Below are 22329 nucleotides of genomic sequence, written 5' to 3'. Positions count from 1 at the left end.
CGATAAATATACCGAAGTCCCTAACTCACTGAGCTAGCGTAGCGTGATATGAGAGGTGTATGCCAAATGCCAATCCAATATAGTGGAATGTGATTATTTAATTAAAGTTTTGTTAAGTACTTATTTAATATAAGTCACATATTCGTAAATAAAAGATGTTCGTGTAAATTACAATGTTTTATTATAACTTAAAATACATTTCAGCTCACTGATCTCTTGTTACCGCCTGTCTGTCGGTATATCTTCGTTTTCTCTGCCTTATTCTTTTGACTTGTCGGAGCATTCAGTGACTTGAAATATCCATACCCGCCTCCTCCCTTGCGTTTCGTCGGAGGCCCTTTCTTCTCGACTTTGAGCTCAACTGCGGGCGGTACAGTGAATCCAAATGATTTTGAGACTTTAGCCATGTCAATAGTATCAATGTCGAATATAGTTTTCAGATGATGCGAGTCGTACGCCCTCAAATAGCTCTTGAATGCTTCCTTGGCGGACTGATTTAGGAAGTAATTTCTTGATATCAGTTTTTCCAGCTGTAACAAAAAAATCAATATTAGGTCTATTTTTGGTATTCAACTTTTTTATACAAACAAGCATAAAGCCCGCCTGATGGTGAGCAGGGGTGTCAAATACGCGTTTCCTAATCTTTAATAACTTGTACACTCACGCGTCACTTGGATGAATAATAATATAAAATAGGTAAGGAAGTATTGTACAGAAAGTTCAAAGAAAATAATGGTGTAACTCTCTTGTAACTTTTGAGCCGTGAGCTCTTTGATTCGGCAGAGGCTACTCGCACTCTCAGTCAGGACGGTTAGTGGTTAACTTAATCTAGTGATTAGGCGGTGGACGTATTGCTAATTCTGAGTCTGAAGGTAAGTACATGAACTGGCTAGGCATGCATAATAACCAAGTAACCAACCTGCAGCTGTACATCTGCCACTTGTTCGTTGAGCGTAACCTTTCGACTGCTTCAATAAGAGCAGGAAATCGAAATCCTCAAATCGTAGGCGCAACAGCGCGTCTCGACCCAAGCTCTCAGTGGATATATTCCTGTGAAGTAACCAACCTGCAGCTGTATATCGGCCACTTTGTTCCACGAGAACTCGAACTCGTTGAGCGTGACCTTGGACTGCTTCAAGAAGCGCAGGAAGCCGAGCTCCTCGGGCCGCAGGAACAGCAGCGCGTGCCCGCTGGTCCCGAGTCCGCGGGCCGTTCTGCCCACACGGTGGATGTATTCCTGTCAAGTGATGATTGGAAATAAATTATCTGAGAACGAGACTATAGATTCCATCATACAGCAACCGGTACTAGGTACTTGCTTTTTGAAAAGAATGTAAAGAATTTCCTTTTAGTCCATTATAAATGCTTTCTAAATTCTAATTAAACATCATCATCATATCAGCCGAAAGACGTCTAAGCAAGTGCTTATTTAATCAAAACGGACGTGACAAAGAGGTAAATAATTTATTTTTATTATTGAACTTAATATAGCTTACTAATTAGTAATTATACATCATCACATCAGCCGAAAAACGTGCGCAGCCCTTATCCAATAGTTCCTTGCGATCTTTGTTAGATGGTCAGTCCATCTTTATTTCCAGGACTTTGTCCTGCAGTACCCAATGTCTTTCCACTGATGGCGATAAAAATTTAAGCCTTGTTACCCGACGCAAAGGAGGGTAATGTGTTATCAATCAATGTTTGTTCCTTTTTTGGGCCAAACGCGTGGGTCGATATTGATAATTCTTATTTTTTAATCGTGGACAGCGTATCTGCAGTTTCTAAAGTCGGTAATGCACAACAAACATACCTTAGGATCATCAGGCGGATCATACTGGACAATCCAGTCGACAGCTGGTATGTCCAGTCCTCTGGCCGCCACGTCTGTGCAAAGCAGTATGCCACTTTCGGCGTTACAGAACTGGAAGAACGTTGTAGTTCGCTTTGTCTGTTGTTGTTTGCCCTGAAATATGAGACAGGTCAAATTAGCGGTCTACCTGCATGTTCTATTAAAATTAGAGATGGGCCGAATATGGACTTTGCCGAATACGAATATTCGGTTCAGCTCCTACCGAACCGAATATTCGGTTGGGCTAAAACTACCTAAAAAGCTGAAAACAAGTTCATACAGGTCCGCGGTCTGCACTCATCACACGCCATACGTGTTTTTGATCCTTCCCCTTCCGACCGACCGGGAAATATTATGAAAAGAAACGGAACCGTCTCATGCCTGAGGGCCTACCGTGAACACCGAAGTTCGCAATTTGTGGGCATCTTTGAGTAAAAGAGAAAGATGCCCGCAATTTGCGAACTTCGGTCTTCGTAGTAGGCTATTCGGCCGAACACGAACATTGAAAAATATGCCGAATACCGAATAATTACCGAATATTCGGCCCATCTCTAATTAAAATAATACTGATATATTTCACAATTTTATTACCCTTTCCTGTTTTGGTTGTAATTTTGATTTTGTTCTATTTTTACTTTTCCAATTGCTGGGTATATTGAAAAATAAAAACCTTAAATGGGAACTTGGAATGGATGGCCATAGTCCATAGTTAATGTAGTTATGAAACTAATGTTATTGTAGCTTTTTTTTTCAGTTTTTTTGTTGTTTGTTTGCTGAATATTAATAAAATTTGTATCTTCAACATGTACGGTTTTCAGTTTCAGTGATGCAGTATTTTTTAAAAAGCTTTTATTTACTTAACTTGCCCTGTTAGTTATTTTACAGTACATATGGTGCTACTTTACCGCACTAGTGCGATAATTACCACTACGTAACTATGTCGAAAATTTAAAGGGCCATACATGTACTGTAAAACGTTGTACGATACGTGTGCGAATAAGTAATTCGCAACTAGTGTCGACTTTAATTTATCGCCACTCGTTACAAATTTCCTATTTATCGCACTTGTATCGTAATGTACTATTATTAGTGTGGGTCAAATCTTGGAAGCTAAATTTCACCCACTTCTCGATTTCCGATTGAGCTGAAATTTTGCATACTCGTACATATGTAAATCGGATGACAATGCAATATTACAAGGATATGGAGCTGATCTGATGATGGAGGCAGGAGGTGGCCATGGGAACTCTGTGATAAAACAACGCAAACGAATTGTGTTTGGGGTTGTTCTAATTTTCTCGATGAGAATTAGTTGCCCGTAGAAGGAAAAGTACAGTCAGCAATAAAATAGCTTTACCAAAAATGCCAAAAAAATATTATTTGTTGAATTGAACAATAAAACTCCAATTCAGCTAAAGAATATCAGTTTCAGATATAAATAAATAGATATTTCGATTTCTCAACAGATGTGTGTGTAAACAAACATTGTAGTATTTTTACTAACATGTATAGACATGACCGGCAGGTCAATGTAGTTGAACAGTTCGTGATGGTACTTCACCGACATGCAGGTGGACAGGAACACCATCACCTTTTTCTTCCTGTTCTTTTTGAGGAATGTGAATAGGACCATCATGCGCTTTTCTGACGGGCATACTATGTAACTGGAAAAATACAAACACTTATTTAGAAATTAAATGTACACATAATCAAATGGTAAGAATGATAGTTGAGATGTGCAATAAAAACCGGACAAGTGCGAGTCAGACTCGCCCACTAAGAATTTGTTGTCATAGCGGCAACAGAAATACATCATCTGTGAACATTTCAACTACCTACCACGGTTCATGAGACACAGCCTGGTGAAAGACAGACGGACAGTGGAGTCTTAGTAATAGGGTCCCGTTTTTACCCTTTGGGTACGGAACCCTAATAATGTTACGGTAAGTTATAATGATATTTAAAAATGAATATTGTCGATCTGGATTTGCATAATATTAATCAGCTGTTATACATTTCTCTGCTATTTGTCATATAATATCATGGTATGTCCCTTACACGCCAACATTATTGATACAATCGCGTCCAAATAAATCTAGCTCCAAGAAAGGATTGCAGCTTTTTAACATTATAGTTCCGCCATAACATGTATAGTCTTATGGGAGTTGTGGGCTCTAGGTATACATATTTTTACCTATGGTCTATTAGTGCAACTCTTTAGCTGAGCATTATTAATTTATTATGTACTGTCAAGTTAAAAGTAGTGCCACACGCCAAATGCTTTAATTAAAGAAAATTTCCTTTCAAATTTTTACTTTGGGGGTGGTCTGTGACTTTTAGATAATGAGTATTGCACCTCTATGGCCATGGAGTCGAATAAATGTAAATAACTTGAACAAAATTAGTGTTAAGAATACTAAATACTAATATATTATGTAAACAATTTGTATTCTTACCCTTGCTCCAAACTATCTACAGTTGCTTGCTCCCTGTGGTCATCGACTCCTACATACACAGGCTCGTGTTTTACAGCCAGAGCTGTCAACGCCTCCGTCTTCTTTGTTTGCGTGGCGCTGAACAACATGGTCTGTCGGCGTTCTGTGGGGAAAGTCAGTCATTTGTGTCGCGTACAAGACTTACAACTGCTGATAATTTTTAGAGCGTCAAATACGGCAAATTATCTTATCGGAAAGTTCATCAAGTTACCAATCTAACTGTACAAGTACCTACCTTCATTATTAAGTGCTCTTATTATTTCTCTACTGAGTCTACTTCCTGGATTCTAAGCATAATTTTAATTGAATGGCGCATAACGAACACGCGAGCGAAGCGAGACCTCCAGAAACATAAAACAAGCAATTTATATTTTGGCAGTGAGTAATTAATAGGTCAGTTACGTAGTTTAAGTACACTAAGCTCAAGGGCAATGGAAATGGGTCACAATGTATGGAGTTTTCCTCACAGTAGCCACAGTGTTCTGTTTTCTTTGCTGATGAGTATATCATTCTCATATATATTAGCGGTTGGAGGGTTGTTAGAGATAATAATAAACCAGTCTTAAAGCAGTGCTCGTCTTTGACTCACGTTCCCCGTGCCCTTACATACTAAACAGGGTGCAGCCGGTTTTTAAAATGGATTAATAGTGCTATTCGAAGTCAAAGACGAGCACTGCTTTAAGACTGGTTTATTATTTTCTCTAACAACCCTCCACATGCTAATATATGACAATCATAACAAACCAATTTTTTACTTACTGGGCAACAACTTTATGATTTGTTTCACTTCTTCCTCAAATCCAATCTCAAGTATCCTGTCTGCTTCATCAATAATTAGACACTGTAGGTTTTTGTACAAGAAGTCTGGAGTGTTCTGCAAATGGTCTAGCAGTCTACCTGGAGTGGCTACCAAAATGTTGATACCTGAAAACAAAAGCATCTTTTTATGTGATTTGATGCACAATACTATAGTTTGTCAAAGGACTGTTTCATTTCAAACATAGACAGAGAGAATCATACTATATTTGTCTGACACTAGTACAAGCACCCAAAAGAAAAGGACGAGTATTGTTTTTTTTTGCTCTTATTTACTGACAATTTGGTTTGACCAACTATAGTAAAGTTATTCTACCTCTAAAATTAGCACGAGGAAGGTGGGAAATATATTCCTCTAGCCCAATGAAGGGTAATACTTAAATAAATACATAATGTAATGTCATACCTTTAGATAATTTCTGGGCTTCTGTACTTCTGTTAGCACCACCCATGACCAGCCCATAGGTGTGGTGATGATATTTCATTAACTCCATCAATACTCCAAAAGTTTGCATAGATAACTCTCTTGTTGGTGATAAAATTATTACTCCTGTACCTGTAATATATTATGTTCAGGTTCAATAACATTGTTACATTAAACACCATAGATTTTACTGCTATTAAACAAAATCAGATATCCATTCTGTGTTCATATAACCACTCTAAACATACTCCTCCAGTGTTTGCATTAAAACTAGTCCTATGTGCCTCAACAGTTTTCACCGGAGACTCTTTGGTCTAGCTTCAACACAAGCATTGGTTTTGGATGTATGGAATTAGTTTTCATATTCGCCTTTTTGTCATCATATGAAAGTAAAACTTTTACATCTTTAATATGTTGCAAATTGTGCATTTGACTACCAGTGTGCAATGAAGGAATGGTTTGAAACATGCGGAGACTCAAAAAGATGCATTGCTGGCATTATTAAGTGTTTCTGTACCATTACCTACTATACTACAAAGTTCATAAACTTACCATTTCTTGGCTTGAACTTCAACTTGTAAATAAGATCAATAGCTGGTATTAGAAATGCCAAAGTCTTTCCAGAGCCTGTCCTGGCTGCTCCTACAAGGTCTCTGCCTTCAAGCAAAGGTGGTATGGCCTTAGCTTGAATCTCTGTCATGGTTGTGAAACCCATATCTTTTACTCCCATGAGTGTTGCCTCACAAACTTTGTCCTCTAGTGCAGAGAATTTTTGACTTGATAAAATGCCAAGGCATAAGCTGGATCCTGGTACTGTCAACCAAAACAATAACTAAATGTAATGAAGTTCCTTTGAATATGTGGTAAGTTAGAGACAATATATCAGGGATAGTCCAATACCGTGTAACCAACAAAGTCGATACAGGTCTAAATTCAAACAATGTAACAAAGAAATTGGACCTTACTGCATTTGCTAGTTATGCGGCATTGCACTATCCCCAACGAATAATTTACAACTTATTAGTTTACTACTTGGTTTCTTTCTTTCCAAAAAAATGGACCAGTCACTATTCTTGTATTTTTAGTGTTCCGTACCCAAACGGTAAAAACGGGACCCTATTACTAAGACTCCTCTGTCCGTCTGTCTGTCACCAGGCTGTATCTTATCAACCGTGATAGCTAGACAGTTGAAATTTTCACAGATGATGCATTTCTGTTGCCGCTATAACAACAAATACTTAAAAGAACGGAACCATCGGTGCGTGAGTCTCCTTGTCCGGTTTTTTTTTATAAGAATATTTTTCTTTTGTAAATGGCTAAAAGAATAAATGCTTGCTAATTTTATTAAAATTATTACAACCTCTTAAGATAATACTCTAATTAACTTTTCGTATGCTTAGGAGCAGATCTGCTTTATATATTCATATGAAATATGAAGTTGTCAGCATACGAAAGGATAATGTTACATTACTCTATCTATGGCAACAAAATTATGAATAAAGGCTAGGGCAATACAATTGATATTCTTATTCTTACGCTGGCTTGAATCTGGATCTGACTTGCCCTCAATTGGTTCCTTCTCTTCCTTGTCATCACTCTCATTTCCATCCTCATTGTCCATATCACTATCTGTGCTTTCTTCTTTCACATCCACTGGTTCTTGTTTGACCTTCTTCTTCTTTTTTTCTATAAAATATATCTCAGTACATGCCACATTTCAATACAAAACATGAAGTTGAAAAAAAAGGTAATTAAGCACTTACTTTTTGGTATGTTTTCAGGCACATTGTTTTCACGTGGCCTTTTCTTTACATCTTTAATTGGCTCTGGCTCGGATGTGGTCTCTAAATCAATGTAAGGTAATACAAATGAACAACTGCACCAAAATAGTTATTAAAGTACTGTTCCTATTTTATACCTACTCTACCATGTTCCTATATATTTATACATTTTCAATACTAAACACAGGTAGAAAACTATAAGTACTATAACATTCATTTGGGTTCTGGCTCTGAAAGATATGTAAATCATGTAATGCAAGTAAAAAATACTGTTTTTCTACTTTTTACACGGTTACTATTATGCTTTGTAATATAAGCTTGAATTAATCTGTATGTAAGATTTTCCTAAAGGAGAAAGAAACATATACTGACGTAAAATTAAGGTTACTTACCTGGCACGCTTGATTTTTTCTCGGCTAACTTTAATTTTTTTTTTTCACGTTTCTTAATTTTCCTTAAAAGAATTTTGTCGGGTGTCGGCATTTTGAACTAATTAAACCATGAGAGTAATTTTATATTTATAACAACTTAAACCGTGGGAATTAATACTACAACCACACGTGGTTTCGATACTCTCGGCTTGTTGACAGTTGACAAATTGACATGATGACATTGATGACATACATTTTTTTCCGTCTATGGACAGGCTAAAGCTCTAATGCTGGGGCCACACTAACGGGAAACGGCTGCAAACCATCAATCAAACAAAATATTTATTGTTGGTCATGAGCAAGTCATGAGTTACAGAGATGTTATCCTAAAGCCCGCTCCAGACTACGCGGCGCGAAGCCGCGAACGCGAGTGTGGAGTCGATTTCGCTGGTTAGCGAACTAGTCTCCACACTCACGTTCGCGGCTTCGCACCGCAATTCGCGCACGAGTGTGGAGAGTCCTTAATGTACAACGGTCTTCATGTCCTGCCTCAGAGAGGCGTACAATATGAAAACTTAATTCTAAATGAGATCATTTATGTAAATATATTATCTTATGCTACACATTACAAAATAGGTTAACATAGTGTTTTATATTATTCTGTTAAAAAATCGTAGATGCTGTAAAAACATTTCTCCACAAGCCAGTGAAAAAGTTTTCTTTTGAACTCCATAGACATTAACTTCTTTAGGTGGATTGGTAATTTATTATATATTTTTGGTCTTTAGTCTAAGTACCCACAACACAAGCCTTCTTGAGCTTGGCTTAGTCAATTTGTGTAAAAATGTCCTGTAAAGGTCCCTCCACACTCGTGCACGAATCGCGGCTTCGCGCCGCGTAGTCTGGAGCGCTTAAAATTTATTTATTTAATGTTTTTGTCTATGACATGGGCTCTACATAAAACTGTTACAGAAGGGCGTACCTGACCGCGACCAAGGTCCGGCACGCCCGTCTGTTACTGCTGGAAAGCCTGTAGGGACCTTTTGTGGCAACATTAGTCTGACTGTCACTGACTGAGACTGTCATTAGTGTCATTTATTAGGAATAGCGGCATGTATTTCCAGGTTGTTTATTTAAAAAATTGTGATATTCAGTGAGCCAAGTGACTACGATAATAGACGATGTGTTATTAATTACCAATAGATACAACCTCAGATATGGCAGAACAATCCAGTAGTCGAATATTTACCGGTTCGAAAGTCCTAGGTTATGTTAGTACACATGTGCCCTTCGTTGCTAGATTTATCAAGAAGCGCGGTGAAACGCTGCTTTGCACAAGTGTTGGAAAGTGGTTCCATACATATGGATGTAATAAATTCCGTCTACTAAGTATTAGCGGCCAACACCCGGGCCCAATCACTTGTATGAGCGGGGACAATTTTCATGTTTATTCTGCGAGTAACAACAATGTTTATGCATGGAGACGTGGCTGTGAACTCAAACATGTGTACAAAGGCCACAATGCGCCGATTCATTTAATGCTCCCGTTCGGTATACATCTAATAACAATTGACAAACAGAATCAACTGAAAGTGTTTGATATAAAGGAAGAGTCTATTTATCTAGAATTGAAATTTCAAGACGGTTTTACAGTATCCACTATTTGCCATCCTCCCACATATTTGAACAAGATCTTGCTTGGCAGTAAGCAAGGGCCTTTGCAATTGTGGAACCTGCATACTTCAAAGCTTATCTACACATTCAAAGGATGGAAAGCGCGCGTGCTGGTGTTAGAGCCCGCGCCGGCGGTGGATGTTGTGGCAATCGGACTGACAAACAGAAAAATCATCTTGCATAACTTACGTCTAGACCAGACAGTTATGGATTTCGTTCATGACTGGGGAGACATTGCAACTCTATCCTTTAGAATGGATGGAGTACCTGTAATGGTGACAGGAAGTACACTTGGTCATATAGTGGTGTGGGATCTTGAGGAGAGGAGGGTAATGTCAACAGTAACATCTGGCCACTTGAAGATGGTGGCTGGCATGCAGTGCTTAATGTCTGAACCGTTGATGGTAACAAACTCTGGTGATAATTCACTGAAGTTGTGGATCTTTGACATGCCTGATGGTGGAGCTAGGCTCCTAAGAGTAAGGTATGTTGTTAACTCAATAAATACATTATATTATTCAAAATCACAATATGATGAGGCTTAAACACTGAGTTTTTAATGACTTAAAGTCTGATAAGTGAGTGTTAAGTGATAGTTATTGTATAGAAAAAATAGGTTATTTTTATTTAAGAAGCAATAAGAAACATTAATACTGTGCAATATCACTAGATAGTGCACAAACAAAATAGACAGTTTGACTTATGGTTTCATAAGCTAAATATTTTTTTAATATAATTTTAATCTTCATTATGTTGAATGTTACAGAGCCGGCCATTCACACCCTCCTAACCTGGTTTGGCACTGTGAGCCCACTGGTGAGAATTTGCTAGCAGCTGGCAATGACAGCACACTTCACATCATGAACACAGTCACAGAGACCTTCAACAAGAACATGGGCAAGGCCACATTTAATAGAAAGGCAACCAAGAATAAGAGTAAGTCAATTAGATGAACTAGTTTTCTGGTGTGAATAGTTTTTGTTGTTTAAGGTGGTTCGATTTTCATACAAAATTCAATCTGCTTTAATTAAGGCACTACACATTATTACTACAGAAATATTTGCTCATTTATCTACTTTCGAATATTCGTTTGCGCTAAATTAATAGAAAAACTTTGTTTCATACAGAAATCATACTTAAATCAACGTAATTTTTTCATCAATTTTACGTATGTGTGTGTCACAAATGTCGTGTACAAATACGTTGCGTGCGGCGTTGCCACTCTATGACGTTGGCGACGTTGCCTGGCCGACCTGGCAGGATTTGCAGTGCCGTCATGTTTAGTGCATTTTTATTTGACAGTGTTAACACTGACACATAGGGTCATGTTTATTGTGACATCAATTTGTTTGTATGAATTGAAAATGATAGCAACGTCTAAATCAAGTTACAAAAATCATCGGTGTTCTGGTCCGCGAAAATCCAGAAAAATTCAGACTCAATTGAAGCGGAATTCATGATGGTGAAGTTTCGTAAGGTAGGTACAGTTTCATTCCTTCATTGTACATTGTAATTTTCTCGTGCCGATCTTTTTAGAAAATAATTCTCACTTCTTCCGTAATGGTAGATATAAGCAGTGAACAATACCTATATAATGTAATTATTACTGTTTTGGTTGCCGAATAGTCAATGTGTTACTAACTCTAGGTTTTTTTAGGTATTGTGCAAAATGAAGAGGCATTCTTGGAAATAAAATGTTTTCCTTCATTAGCCAGAAAAAATCAGGACATCCTCACTGCAATAAAGTAAAATAAAACATTTCCTGGGGATGAAAATTATGGAATTTTGTCTATGAATGAAAAACACAATTATTACTAGGTAAGTAAATGATAACTTTATTAGAATCCATATTGTTGCATCATCTTTCTTCCTATAACATTAGAGAATTTGTGCTATCATGATATTATTTTTCTTTCAGGTACAGGGACAACTACGGATAACAAATATGAAAAAATGTTATTTCATTTGTTGTGTGAATCCATCTACACCAACAAGACATCCGCTGCTGGACATAGACCTCCCCAGGGATCTCCACAACGACTGGTCTTGCAAGACCGGCCAAAATATCGAGAAATAAATAATATAAATAAACATGATAAATACACCGTTTTCTATAATAGTTATAATTAGAAGGCCATGCAATGTTGTTACTCACTGTACCTACTTGAATCCAAAAAAAAAATATAAAAAAAGTTTTAATTTTATTTTACAATTACTACTTTATTATTAGTACATTACGATACAAGTGCGAAAAGTAGGAAATTGGCAACGAGTGGCGATAAATTGAAACACGACCGAAGGAAGTGTTTTAATCGACACGAGTTGCGAATTACCTTTTCGCACGTGTATTGTACAACGTTTTACAGTACATAATTATGGCCCTTTACATTTTCGACATATGCACGTATTGTACTAATTACCGCACTAGGTCGGTAACGTATATGTAGCACCATATGTACTAAAAAGTATTTTACAGTACATATGGTGCAACTTTCTCGCCCTAGTGCGTAAAGAGTACTTTTTAAGTTTAAAGGGCCATATGTACTGTAAAACGTTGTACGATACACGTGCGAATAGGTAATTCGCAACTCGTGTCGATTTAAAACACTCTCTGCGGTCGTGTTTACACTTGTATCGTAAATAACTATTTCAAACTGCAAGGGTACGATGATAGATCTCAATTCAATATAATTTTGCAACATTTGGCATTATTAGGTTATAAATTGTATGGAGATGAAATCTATCAACGTACCCTTCCAGTTTGAAAAATACTATAGAGGCTGGGCAGTAAGGGATTGCTTTACTTGTAGAACTATATTTAGCGCTTTAAAAAAAAACTGATACCTGACACTTACAAACCTGGACTTCCTTGGGCTAGTGCTACTAAGAATCGTCAGTATTCTCCATCCTTTCTGAGTTGGAAGAACCCAAAAAGGTGAGATTTGTGAAAGTCAGGTTTTCAATATATGTGGCGTTTTCAACCAAACGGGTACCTACTTATTGTTGTCATATTTCCATAAAGCTTCAAAATGAAATCAACCTAATCGACAACCGACAATGTGGTACCTTTTAGTTCAAAACGTCACATATTTTTATAAATCGTTATAAACTAATTTGTTAATAATACTGAATATCTGGGAGAAAAAGAAAACATAAGTAAAAACTCAAAAATGCTCGTTTTCCCAGAGATAAGACCTAGCTAGATCGAACCCCTTACAGCAAATTTCATCGAAATCGTTAGAGCCGTTTCCGATATCACTGAAATATATTTCGGTTATATCGGAATCGGACAAGAATTCGAAGACTAAAAGGTATAAGAAACATAACACAAAAAAGTACCCCTGACGTACCAGTCTCGAACCCGAATCCTCTTGCACGTATTTCCACGAACATACCGCAACGCCATTGCAGCATACTTACACTGCATGAAATTGTCTACTACAAGCATCACGGAAACACTGTTTGCATGTGTGAGTAATAGTAGGAAATAGCATGACAGAAACACTCTGTCGACTTTAAAAGTGTTTTTTGCACTAATGAAGTATTCAATGTTTATTATAATAGTTCAATATTTATGTAAAGAGTGCGCTAAACATACTTTTAAGTATACAGATACCAACACTATTCCACAAAAAAATAAAACCTGAAAATTTGCGAAAGTGACGCCATCTAGCGGGGTTTAAGCTTTGGGTAACCTAGTCGAACCACCTTAAATGATTTCCTGCACCACTTCCATAAGGACACCCATTCTCAATCTTCTTTCTTCTTTACAAATGTTGCAGACCCCTTGACAGGTTACATATATAATAATAATAATAGAGCCTTTTATTCCTTAAGTATACATGTAGTTACAATTCATTTTACTTATATTTATTTTTTAATTTAAGGACCCCTTCTGGGTATAGGCCTCCTCCAACTTTTTCCAATGTGTTCTGTTTTATGCTTTCTTCATCCAACTTTGTCCAGCTATTGGGACAATATCATCTATCCACCTGGTATTTGGTCTCCCTCTGTGTCTTTTTTGGAAAAAAAAAGACAGGTTACATACTTTATAGGAAAGATTTCAGAGTATTCCCGTTTGTCTCTGCCGGGCACAAATGGGTATAGGTGCATTCGTATGAATTATTCCCATCTGTCCCCACCTCATGTATGGTGTTGGTGACGTACGGTGAAGACACCAGAAATTTTTGTCTCTAAATGTAGCTCTACTGATTGCACAGTTACTTTTAAACCTAAAAAAGTTAAGTTTTTGTTTGTTTTAATTTTAGAAAGACTACAGATAGATAGCAAGATCATGCCACCCATAGTAAAACTCAGCTCATGTATGCAAAGAGACAAGCAATGGGACAGTATAGCAACCCTCCACCGTGGCAAAAGTGTGGTCACCACCTGGTCATACAATAAGATTAGAATGGGTGAATACAAACTATGGCTTCCAGATCGACAAAAAGGAGTGGTAGCCACTTGCCTCACTGTGACACAGTGTGGTAATTTTGTCATTATTGGTAAGAATATTTTTTATTTAGAATCTGTACTTGGTTATTGTAACTAAACATTTTAGCTGTATAACATCTATTTATAGATGACATCACATAAACCTTAACTTTACTTTCTTTGAGTAACCTCAAGTGCTAATTGTTTTTGAACTATGTAGAGACGTTAGAATTATTTTATTCTATTTTAAAATATATGCATTTCTAATAATTTATTAATTTTCAGGATATGACAATGGTCAGGTTCACAAGTTTAACATGCAATCCGGTATTTACCGAGGACATTATGGCGAGGTTTTAGACAAAAAAATAGCACACAACGGTGCCCTCAGGGGAGTGGAGACAGACCTTTGCAACCAGAGGGTAATCACAGCAGGAGCGGATGAGAAACTCAAGTTCTGGTATTTTAAATCAAGTAAGTCATCTTAACTATTTAAAGACGTAAACTCGTGATGATGAAAATAGGATTCAAAGATAAACAACTGGGATAGAATATTAAATTTTGATTTCGGTCTCCATTTGGGGCATTTTCTATGAAAAGGGACCTTTTTGTCGATGGCGCTTACGCCGCACAGCGTCGCGCGGCATTATATTTATATCCGAGCATTGTTTATAATGGCGTTAGCGCCATCGACAATAAGGTCCCTTTTTATAGAAAATACCACATTTTGTTTATGAGGATCACCAACAGAAGATACAATTTACATACTTGTATTAACTTACCAAAAGGGCACACTTTTTATTGATCCCCACTTATACAAGTCACATATTAATATGATAACTGTTGTTTGAGGAAGTATTAAATAGACCATAATCAAAAAATATTCCCCATATAGTAATAACTAAAAGAGGTAACCTCACCTAAGCTCATACTAGGCATGAATGTGAGACATTTAGATCAGGATAAAAATCGTTTGTGTACCCATTGTAGGAGTTATGTTTTTATTTATTTAAGCAAATTAAAATAGGTGCCATAAAACCACCCGATTATAGTCCAAAGCTCCCATCTATGTTCCACAAATAAACTAATTTTTTCGTTCAGGTGTGTCTTACTTTATTTTTGTAGTTCTAAGGCAAAGTAGGTATGTTTATAAATGGAAGAAAAACTCGGACTAAACCAAAAGGAACATTGGCATTGATACTTAATTTCCTTTTGAACTTCTGTACCATAGTTGCAGTATTGGACTATAGTTGGGTGGTTCTATACTACTACTCAAATCTATACTAAAAAGTTTTTTCATTTTCAGCAAAAACACCATACCATGTAATGCAGCTTGAAGAATCCGTCAGTTTCACAAAGTGCCACAGAGAAAGTGCCCTTCTGGCTCTGGCCAATGAGGATTTTACAATCACCCTTGTGGACATAGATACTATGAATATTGTGAGGCGATTTGAGGGACACAGGGGTAAAATTAATGACATCGGATTTGATTCTCAGAGCAGGTAAGCAAACGAAGTTGATGGTATAGTGTGAAAATTTAAAACCTTAAATAATTTTACGGTTTAGACTTACTTGTTTTAGTCACTCGCGCGACATGTTTCGGAGAGCCTAGGTCTCCTTTCTAGTGAGTAGTAGTTCTTTTTAGTGATTCAAAACCCGTAAACCGTCAAATTATTTAATATTAGTATGTCTCACAACAGTTTAAATTCGATTTTTAAATCTTATAAAAACAAGTATATTAACAATTTGATTTACAACCATATTATTATTTTTATAGAATTGGGTGTTCTTCATATTTTCTAGTTATTCAGCCATTTTCAAGAGTATGAAGGCAATAATAATTGAATTATTAAATACAAAAGTTCTATGGAATTGCCCATAAAAAGGGATCCGTTTTCATTGCTTTTGAGTGTTACCAGAGCGATTGCTGGGATGCATAACTTACAAGAAGTGCACTGTCAGTCAAAACTAGTATTTAATTCAAAGGATCACTATAATTGCGTTTACATTTGTCTTCGTTTTCGTAGATGGCTGTTCAGTGCGTCAATGGACTGCACGCTGTGTACCTGGGACATACCCAGTGGTCATTTAGTGGACATATTTTCAGTAAGTATAATCTATCTGTATTTAATTATCATCCCTTCACCACACAAATAGCGGTATAAGCTCGCGATAAGCTTAAAAAATGAAAAAAAAAACCTTCGTTAAATCATTATCACAGCGAACTCACAATAGTCTTAAGTGCCATATACCCCACTGGCGCTTAAGTCCTTTCTACCAAATTCCGCCATTTTGAAATTTTCCAAAAAACCGAAACCACCGAAACCGAACCTGCTCACAAAATTTCTTGAGAATATATGTTCAATCATCATTATGATCTCATTATAATGAGATAATTCTGTATTTTCTGTCCAACGTTTACGTGTAGCCTATTCCGTGTCGTAACATTACGTTACTAAGATAGACGATATTGTAGTTGGAGCAGCCGGTCACGTGCCTGAGCATGTCGCCGACCGGCGACTACTTGGCGACTACACACGTAGGTCAGCTGGGCGTGTTCCTGTGGGCGAACAGGTTGCTGTACGAGAAGGTCTTCCTCAAGCCCATCGACCGGGCAAACATGGAAGTGCCTAAGATCAGTGAGTGCTTTTTTAAATTTCGTAGAAATTGAAGTGTTCTTTTGATTTACAATAACAGTTTTCTGTTGGAGAATTTTTTTAAAGAACTAGAAGAGCCGCATCGACAACTCGACAAACTACTGTTTGTCGACCCATGCGGCATGGCATGGACCAAGCAAAATTAAATTTTATTATACCCACATATCTCGCTTTAGGGCGCAGTTAGAAGGTGCGAGAACTCGCATGCGAGTTTCATTACATTGCGGCATTTGATCGGTAGGCTGAATTGGAAGTAACTTAATAGTTCGCAATGTAACTAAATGAGACCTTACCGTTGTCATACATAATATAGCAAGAAACTGGTTTCACATGAATACCGCGAATTGATATGAAAAGATACATTACATTTTTTTTTTAATTTGTGTGTAATCGATAGTTTTAGTACATTTGATTTTGTACTTTAACATTTTCATAATAAAGTCATTATTTAAAACACACCACTCAATCCTAGATATGATACTCGTACTGTGTGAGAGAGAGTATAGTAATCGATAAGTTACGAAATCATATTTAAAAACCTAATTTGACGACTGGGGGCCGATTTTTGAAATTCGTGATAGAAACTGGTAATCTAGTGGTATTGACCCCTCGTTTTCAATTATATTAGTAGTATTTAAATGCCTGGTACTGGATATACAGGGTGGCCAAATAACAGGTATACACTTTAGTTTTGTAATTTTATTTTATGAAATATAAAAAATATAAAGTATTCCTTGTTAAATATAGTATTTAGGGCCGTCAGTTAAACATGGAAAATAATGTCAGACACATGTCCACCTCTAGCAGATGGCAGATGTGAACCCTTTTCATCGCGTTATTCATCACATTTTAATTGCTGAAGGTTCATTGGCCTGTTAGAATAGACACGCCTCTTGTCCCTTTAGATAACCCCACAGAAAAAAGTCAGGAGCCGTTAAATTAGGCGATCTAGGGGGCCAATCAATGTCACCGTTTCTCGAATTTTCCGCAATTTTCTTAGTTTTCGCTGAGAGCTTCCACTGATTTGGTTGAGTAAAACGTTTTAATAATTAAAACACGTTGTTCCGTCGTAAAACGCTCCATAACCATTTTGCCCTATTTACACCACAGATACACAAAGTAATTTTCATGCAACAACTGTCATATTTACCGCTAAAACAAAATGGCGGTAAAAAAAGTTACGCCCAAGTTGGCTAGCCTGTAGTATTAAAGGGAGAACAGGAAATCAAACGATCGAAATTAAAAATTTACCCCCTGGCCTGGCCTAGTGGGTAGTGACCCTATGAAGCCTATAGGCCTATGAAGCCGATGGTCCCTGGTTCGAATCCCGGTAAGGGCATTTATTTGTGAGGTGAACACAGATATTTATTCCTGAGTCATGAATGTTTTCTATGTACCTATATATAAGTATGTAGAGTGAGACCAAGATAAGTTGGCAGCGATTTCAATAGCCCAGACGGTGGAAGTGTTAAGTAAAAGTGATAATTTCATAGAAGTTTGACGTTTAAAATAACAAGTGCACCGTCTGGGCTATCAAAATCGCTGCCAACTTAGCTTGGTCTGACTCTATTTATCTATATGTGTATGTATATCGTCGCCTAGTACCCATAGTATAAGCTTTGCTTAGTTTAGGGCTGGGTCGATCTGTGTAAAGATTGTCCCCAAATATTTATTATATTATTAATTATTATCAATCACAAACTGGAGCCCAAATTACAAACCAAGTCTAATGCAACAATTTATATTTCAATAATTTCACAGTCATTCAGTCACTTTTTAAAAACTACGTCAGAATTCACTTTTATTTTTTCCGTTCCCGTTCGAATTTCGGTAATTAACACAAATGTATATTTTGCTCTTGCAATATATTTAGGGTAACTTGACGATTTATGCTTGTTTATTAACCAGAAGTTCGCAGTTATTTAATTAAAACTTGTTTTACAGAGCTACCTTCTACAGTACCTGAGAAACCTAGCATAGAGGATATAGGCACAATCGATATCGGAGATGAGGCAGAATACATGTCACCTTCGCAAATCAGCACCGAGCTTATCACGCTGTCTAGCCAGCCGACTTCCAAATGGCTCAATCTGCTACATTTGGACGTTGTCAAGAAAAGAAACAAACCGAAAACGCCTTTGACGGTCCCCAAATCTGCGCCGTTCTTCCTACCCACGGTCGCTAGTGTCGACTTACAATTCGACTTAGAAAGTGAAAAGGACAACAATAAAGAAACCAAGCTATTAATACCCGAGTCTCTCTCGACACTAAGCGTGTTTGCTAAGAAGTTAGTGGAGTGCAAAAGTGAAGAGAACTTCGAGAAGTGCATAGAGAAGTTGAAGTCGCTTTCGCCGGCCGCCATCGATTCCGAAGTTTCGTGTATGTCGCCGGACGCGGGAGGTACTGTCGAGGTTTTGAAACAGTTTCTGGTCATGTTGAATGTTATGTTGAGAAGTAACAGAGACTTTGAGCTAGCCCAGTCGTATTTAAGTTTGTTCTTGAAATCGCACACGAAAACGATTGCGAAAAACGAGGAGCTAAGTGATGCATTGCACGACGTGGAGGAAACGGCGACTCAAGCGTGGGCACGGCTGCAAAACAATTTGCTCTATAATATTTGTGTAGTAAAGGCCTTAAAAGATATGTAATAAATAAATTTATAAAACTTCGTGTACCTTTTTATTTACCAATAAGTAAATATGTTAGTATTTATTGACCCGGTGCAATCTCCACTGATTGTTTTAGCGACTCTATCGTTGTATACCCGATACCATCGGTCTATATCCGATTGACCGTTATGCATTTGTGAATCGACCAGCAATAAAATAACAAAAACCTGACATAAAATGCTGCTATCTGCATCAACTTTTTTAACATTTTGAAACCCAGTGTCTAGATGTTCGTTAGCAAGTAGATACCTAAGTTTAAGTTAAGGGAGTTCATAGAAATATAATGCGGTTGCGGTATGCGGTAAAGTTGAGTCCTTTTTCCCTTATTTCTCTTGGCTTACATAAACCATATAATATAAAGCAGTAGGTTACAGATTTGCTTCAAAAGGACGTTGCTTCTTTCGTGAATGTGAGCCATAAGCGTGTCTGGCGTGGTAGGCGTGGTTTAAGCAAATCGAGGCATGGCCTTGGAAGTCATGTAGGGTTGTACCTACATTTTAAAAGCGTTATCCATACTATAAATGCGAAAGTCTGTCTGTCTGTGTGTTACCTCTTGACGCTTAAACCGCTGAACCGATTTAGTTGAAATTTGGCGTAGAGACAGTTTGAGTCCCGGGGAAGGACATAGGATAGTTTTTATCCCGAAAATCATCCCTTAAGAGGGTGAAAAGCGGGGTGGAATCATGATGGAATTGAGAAAATAAATGAGTTGCCTAATATTTGTGTGCATATTAAGCTCAAATTGAATGATTGCTATAAGACTTTCTCCAGGCGCTATTCGTACTCTAGCTGGGGTTACTAAGTCCACGCAGACGAAGTCGCGGGCAAAAGCTAGTTATATATAAAGGAAGCAAAGACCTGTAACTTGGTATAATATGAATACAGTCTAAGGAAAAAACGTGCCTCGGAAATCAAGAAAATTTGATTCTCGCACAGATGGCGCTACCACCAATATTAACCTTTGACCTATTCTCGGCTAGGTGGCGTTGACGGTTTCGTTTGTTATTTAACAATTTTAACACATATCAGTGAAAGAACATGGGTCAAAATCATATAAAAATAATAAATACAAATAAAAAAAACATTTATCCGTATGGGTATATATCCATATATTTTTACTGGACAACCCATTATATTCAATAAGTGAATTTTTGACATAACTGTATAATTTATAATTGCATATCTATAATTTTTGATATTTTCTTTGTTTATTATTGTTATTATTTGACGATCCCTCTCAGGGGAAATTTTTCATATACCTTTAATTATTAATGAAATTAATTAATTTAGATTGTTTATTGCTATTATTTAATTTTATTTCTGACGATCACAACGTAGATTCTTATAAATTGACATTAATGTAATTTGTATTGTAATCATATCTTGTGAAATATCTAATCTAATCTATTGACGACCGGTCTGGCCTAGTGGGTAGTGACCCTGCCTATGAAGCCGATGGTCCTGGGTTCGAATCCCGGTAAGGACATTTATTTGTGTAATGAACACAGATATTTGTTCCTGTCTCATGGATGTTTTCTATGTATTTAAATATTTGTATTTTATATACATATATCTGATATATCGTTGTCCGAGTACCCACATTACAAGCCTTATTGAGCTTACCGTGGGACTTAGTCTATTTGTGTAAGAATGTCCCTATAATATTTATTTATTTATATAAATTTTTTTTAGGGTCAATCGTGTGTCGATAGATGGCAGTAAATTTACTGTGACTACAAAATTTAATATAACAGTACCCCTCTATCCTATATATTCTCTTTGATAGGAAGTAACTTGTGGTCTAAATATAAAATAATACTGTAAGACCTTTTATTTTCAATTAGAATGTCTTTATAAAAGTAGGTGGAATAAACACGCAAAAGACCCTGTAATAACCCATTCAGCGCTAATATATATTTTTTCACTGTGTAAGTTGTGTTTTAATAATACTATTATACCTAGATAATTATCAATATAAAACAGATCTTAAGTGGAAAGTATAGCTCATACTCGTCCATGTAAAAAGAGAAAATGTTTTTCCACTTCTAAATATTTTCCATTATCCATGATTTTTTTGTATGTTATTGACCCAATGAAAAACTAGTTTTACCTATAGGTTTTCCTTTTCTCAAAGATTGCAATACAAAAAAATAAAATAAACTTATATACCTAGAATATATTATGCTGAAGCGATCAACATCAAAATCAAAGTGATTGGTTAAGATTTAGCTAGTGGAAACCGTTTTCTCCCGAAATGGAAACTGTATGAAAAAAGTGCCTATTGTCAGTAGCTATTCTTAAAAGCAGAACCACTCCTTCCCTGCGGCTGTGCCTCTACGATGCATTTCAACATGCTATCAAGACAAGTATAACTCCTGTCAGCTACGACGAAGCGCTACGCACGTAGCCTACAGTGAATGAGCGGAGAAATCCGATATTAACAGGTCAATTTGAACGTACACTCGTACACTGACATCAGAATGATATATAATCTAATGACGTCATTTATATTTATGTTGCGTCTTGCTCGCGTCAATACATGTATGGATAAATACGAGCGAAATGCACGCGCCACTGACATCATTAAGAATATTTAGACTATATCATTTTCATGCCACAATGTAAGTTTTAATTGGCCTCATTGTTATGCAGGTATCTTGTTATTTAAAGCGTTAGTTGCAATGAACATCGACTTACGTTTCCCTCCCCTTAACCCTGACGCGAGCTTTTTGCCGTGGTGTAAAGAAGTGTCATTGTATGTATAAGCTTTGTAAGGTCCTGCCTCTCCTTTGGCAGCATGGCAGGCAGCACGGCACGCCGGACGCTTCTAAATATTCCTTTTGTGCTCAATCATGCTTCAAGCCGTTCGCGAAGGCGTGCAACCAATAATGCGTTCAATTAACCGGACGTCACGTCCGAGTCCGACGGCCAGGGCTCTTACCCGTTGTCCTAATTATAATACAGGGGATAGGATTGACAAGTAGTTACTTTTTCAAAATGTCAGAACCCTACGTCTTCTAGAACTTGCATGCAATTTACGTTAAATACATTGCTGACTATTAAGGTTTAGTTTGCATTTAAAAGTTTGATCAGATACCGCAATTTACTTAATGAAAATCTTCGCGCGGTCATTATATTATTATAATATGCGCGGCATTA

The 22329-nt window shown here is 37.0% G+C and overlaps 2 protein-coding genes across 3 annotated transcripts; one reads left to right on the top strand and one right to left on the bottom strand.

Moving 5' to 3' along the window:
- Positions 1-164: 164 nt before the first annotated feature.
- LOC134751520 (probable ATP-dependent RNA helicase pitchoune) lies at positions 165-7960 on the bottom strand. 2 transcript variants are annotated; one of them, XM_063686960.1, is made up of 11 exons: positions 7758-7960; positions 7348-7428; positions 7121-7270; positions 6137-6397; positions 5567-5716; positions 5104-5268; positions 4306-4447; positions 3354-3513; positions 1811-1963; positions 1067-1237; positions 165-530 (listed from the first exon to the last, which is right to left on the bottom strand). In XM_063686960.1, the coding sequence occupies exons 1-11, from the start codon at positions 7846-7848 to the stop codon at positions 201-203; spliced, it is 1854 nt and encodes a 617-aa protein (XP_063543030.1). In that variant the 5' UTR covers positions 7849-7960; the 3' UTR covers positions 165-200. The 2 variants fall into 2 exon arrangements, with proteins under 2 accessions (XP_063543030.1, XP_063543036.1); XM_063686966.1 differs by lacking the exon at positions 7758-7960 and having other exon boundaries at positions 7349-7416.
- An 867-nt stretch (positions 7961-8827) lies between these two features.
- On the top strand, positions 8828-19158 carry LOC134751704 (WD repeat-containing protein 36). The gene is made up of 8 exons (XM_063687151.1): positions 8828-9894; positions 10177-10346; positions 13679-13915; positions 14130-14318; positions 15151-15346; positions 15872-15950; positions 16321-16483; positions 18446-19158. Exons 1-8 carry the CDS (start codon positions 8954-8956, stop codon positions 19147-19149), a joined length of 2679 nt encoding a protein of 892 aa, XP_063543221.1. The 5' UTR covers positions 8828-8953; the 3' UTR covers positions 19150-19158.
- The last annotated feature ends 3171 nt before the right edge of the window (positions 19159-22329 follow it).

Source organism: Cydia strobilella, chromosome 2 (genome assembly GCF_947568885.1).
Source record: "Cydia strobilella chromosome 2, ilCydStro3.1, whole genome shotgun sequence".
Lineage (NCBI taxonomy): Eukaryota > Metazoa > Arthropoda > Insecta > Lepidoptera > Tortricidae > Cydia > Cydia strobilella.
This window is presented reverse-complemented; position numbering and strand designations above follow the sequence as displayed.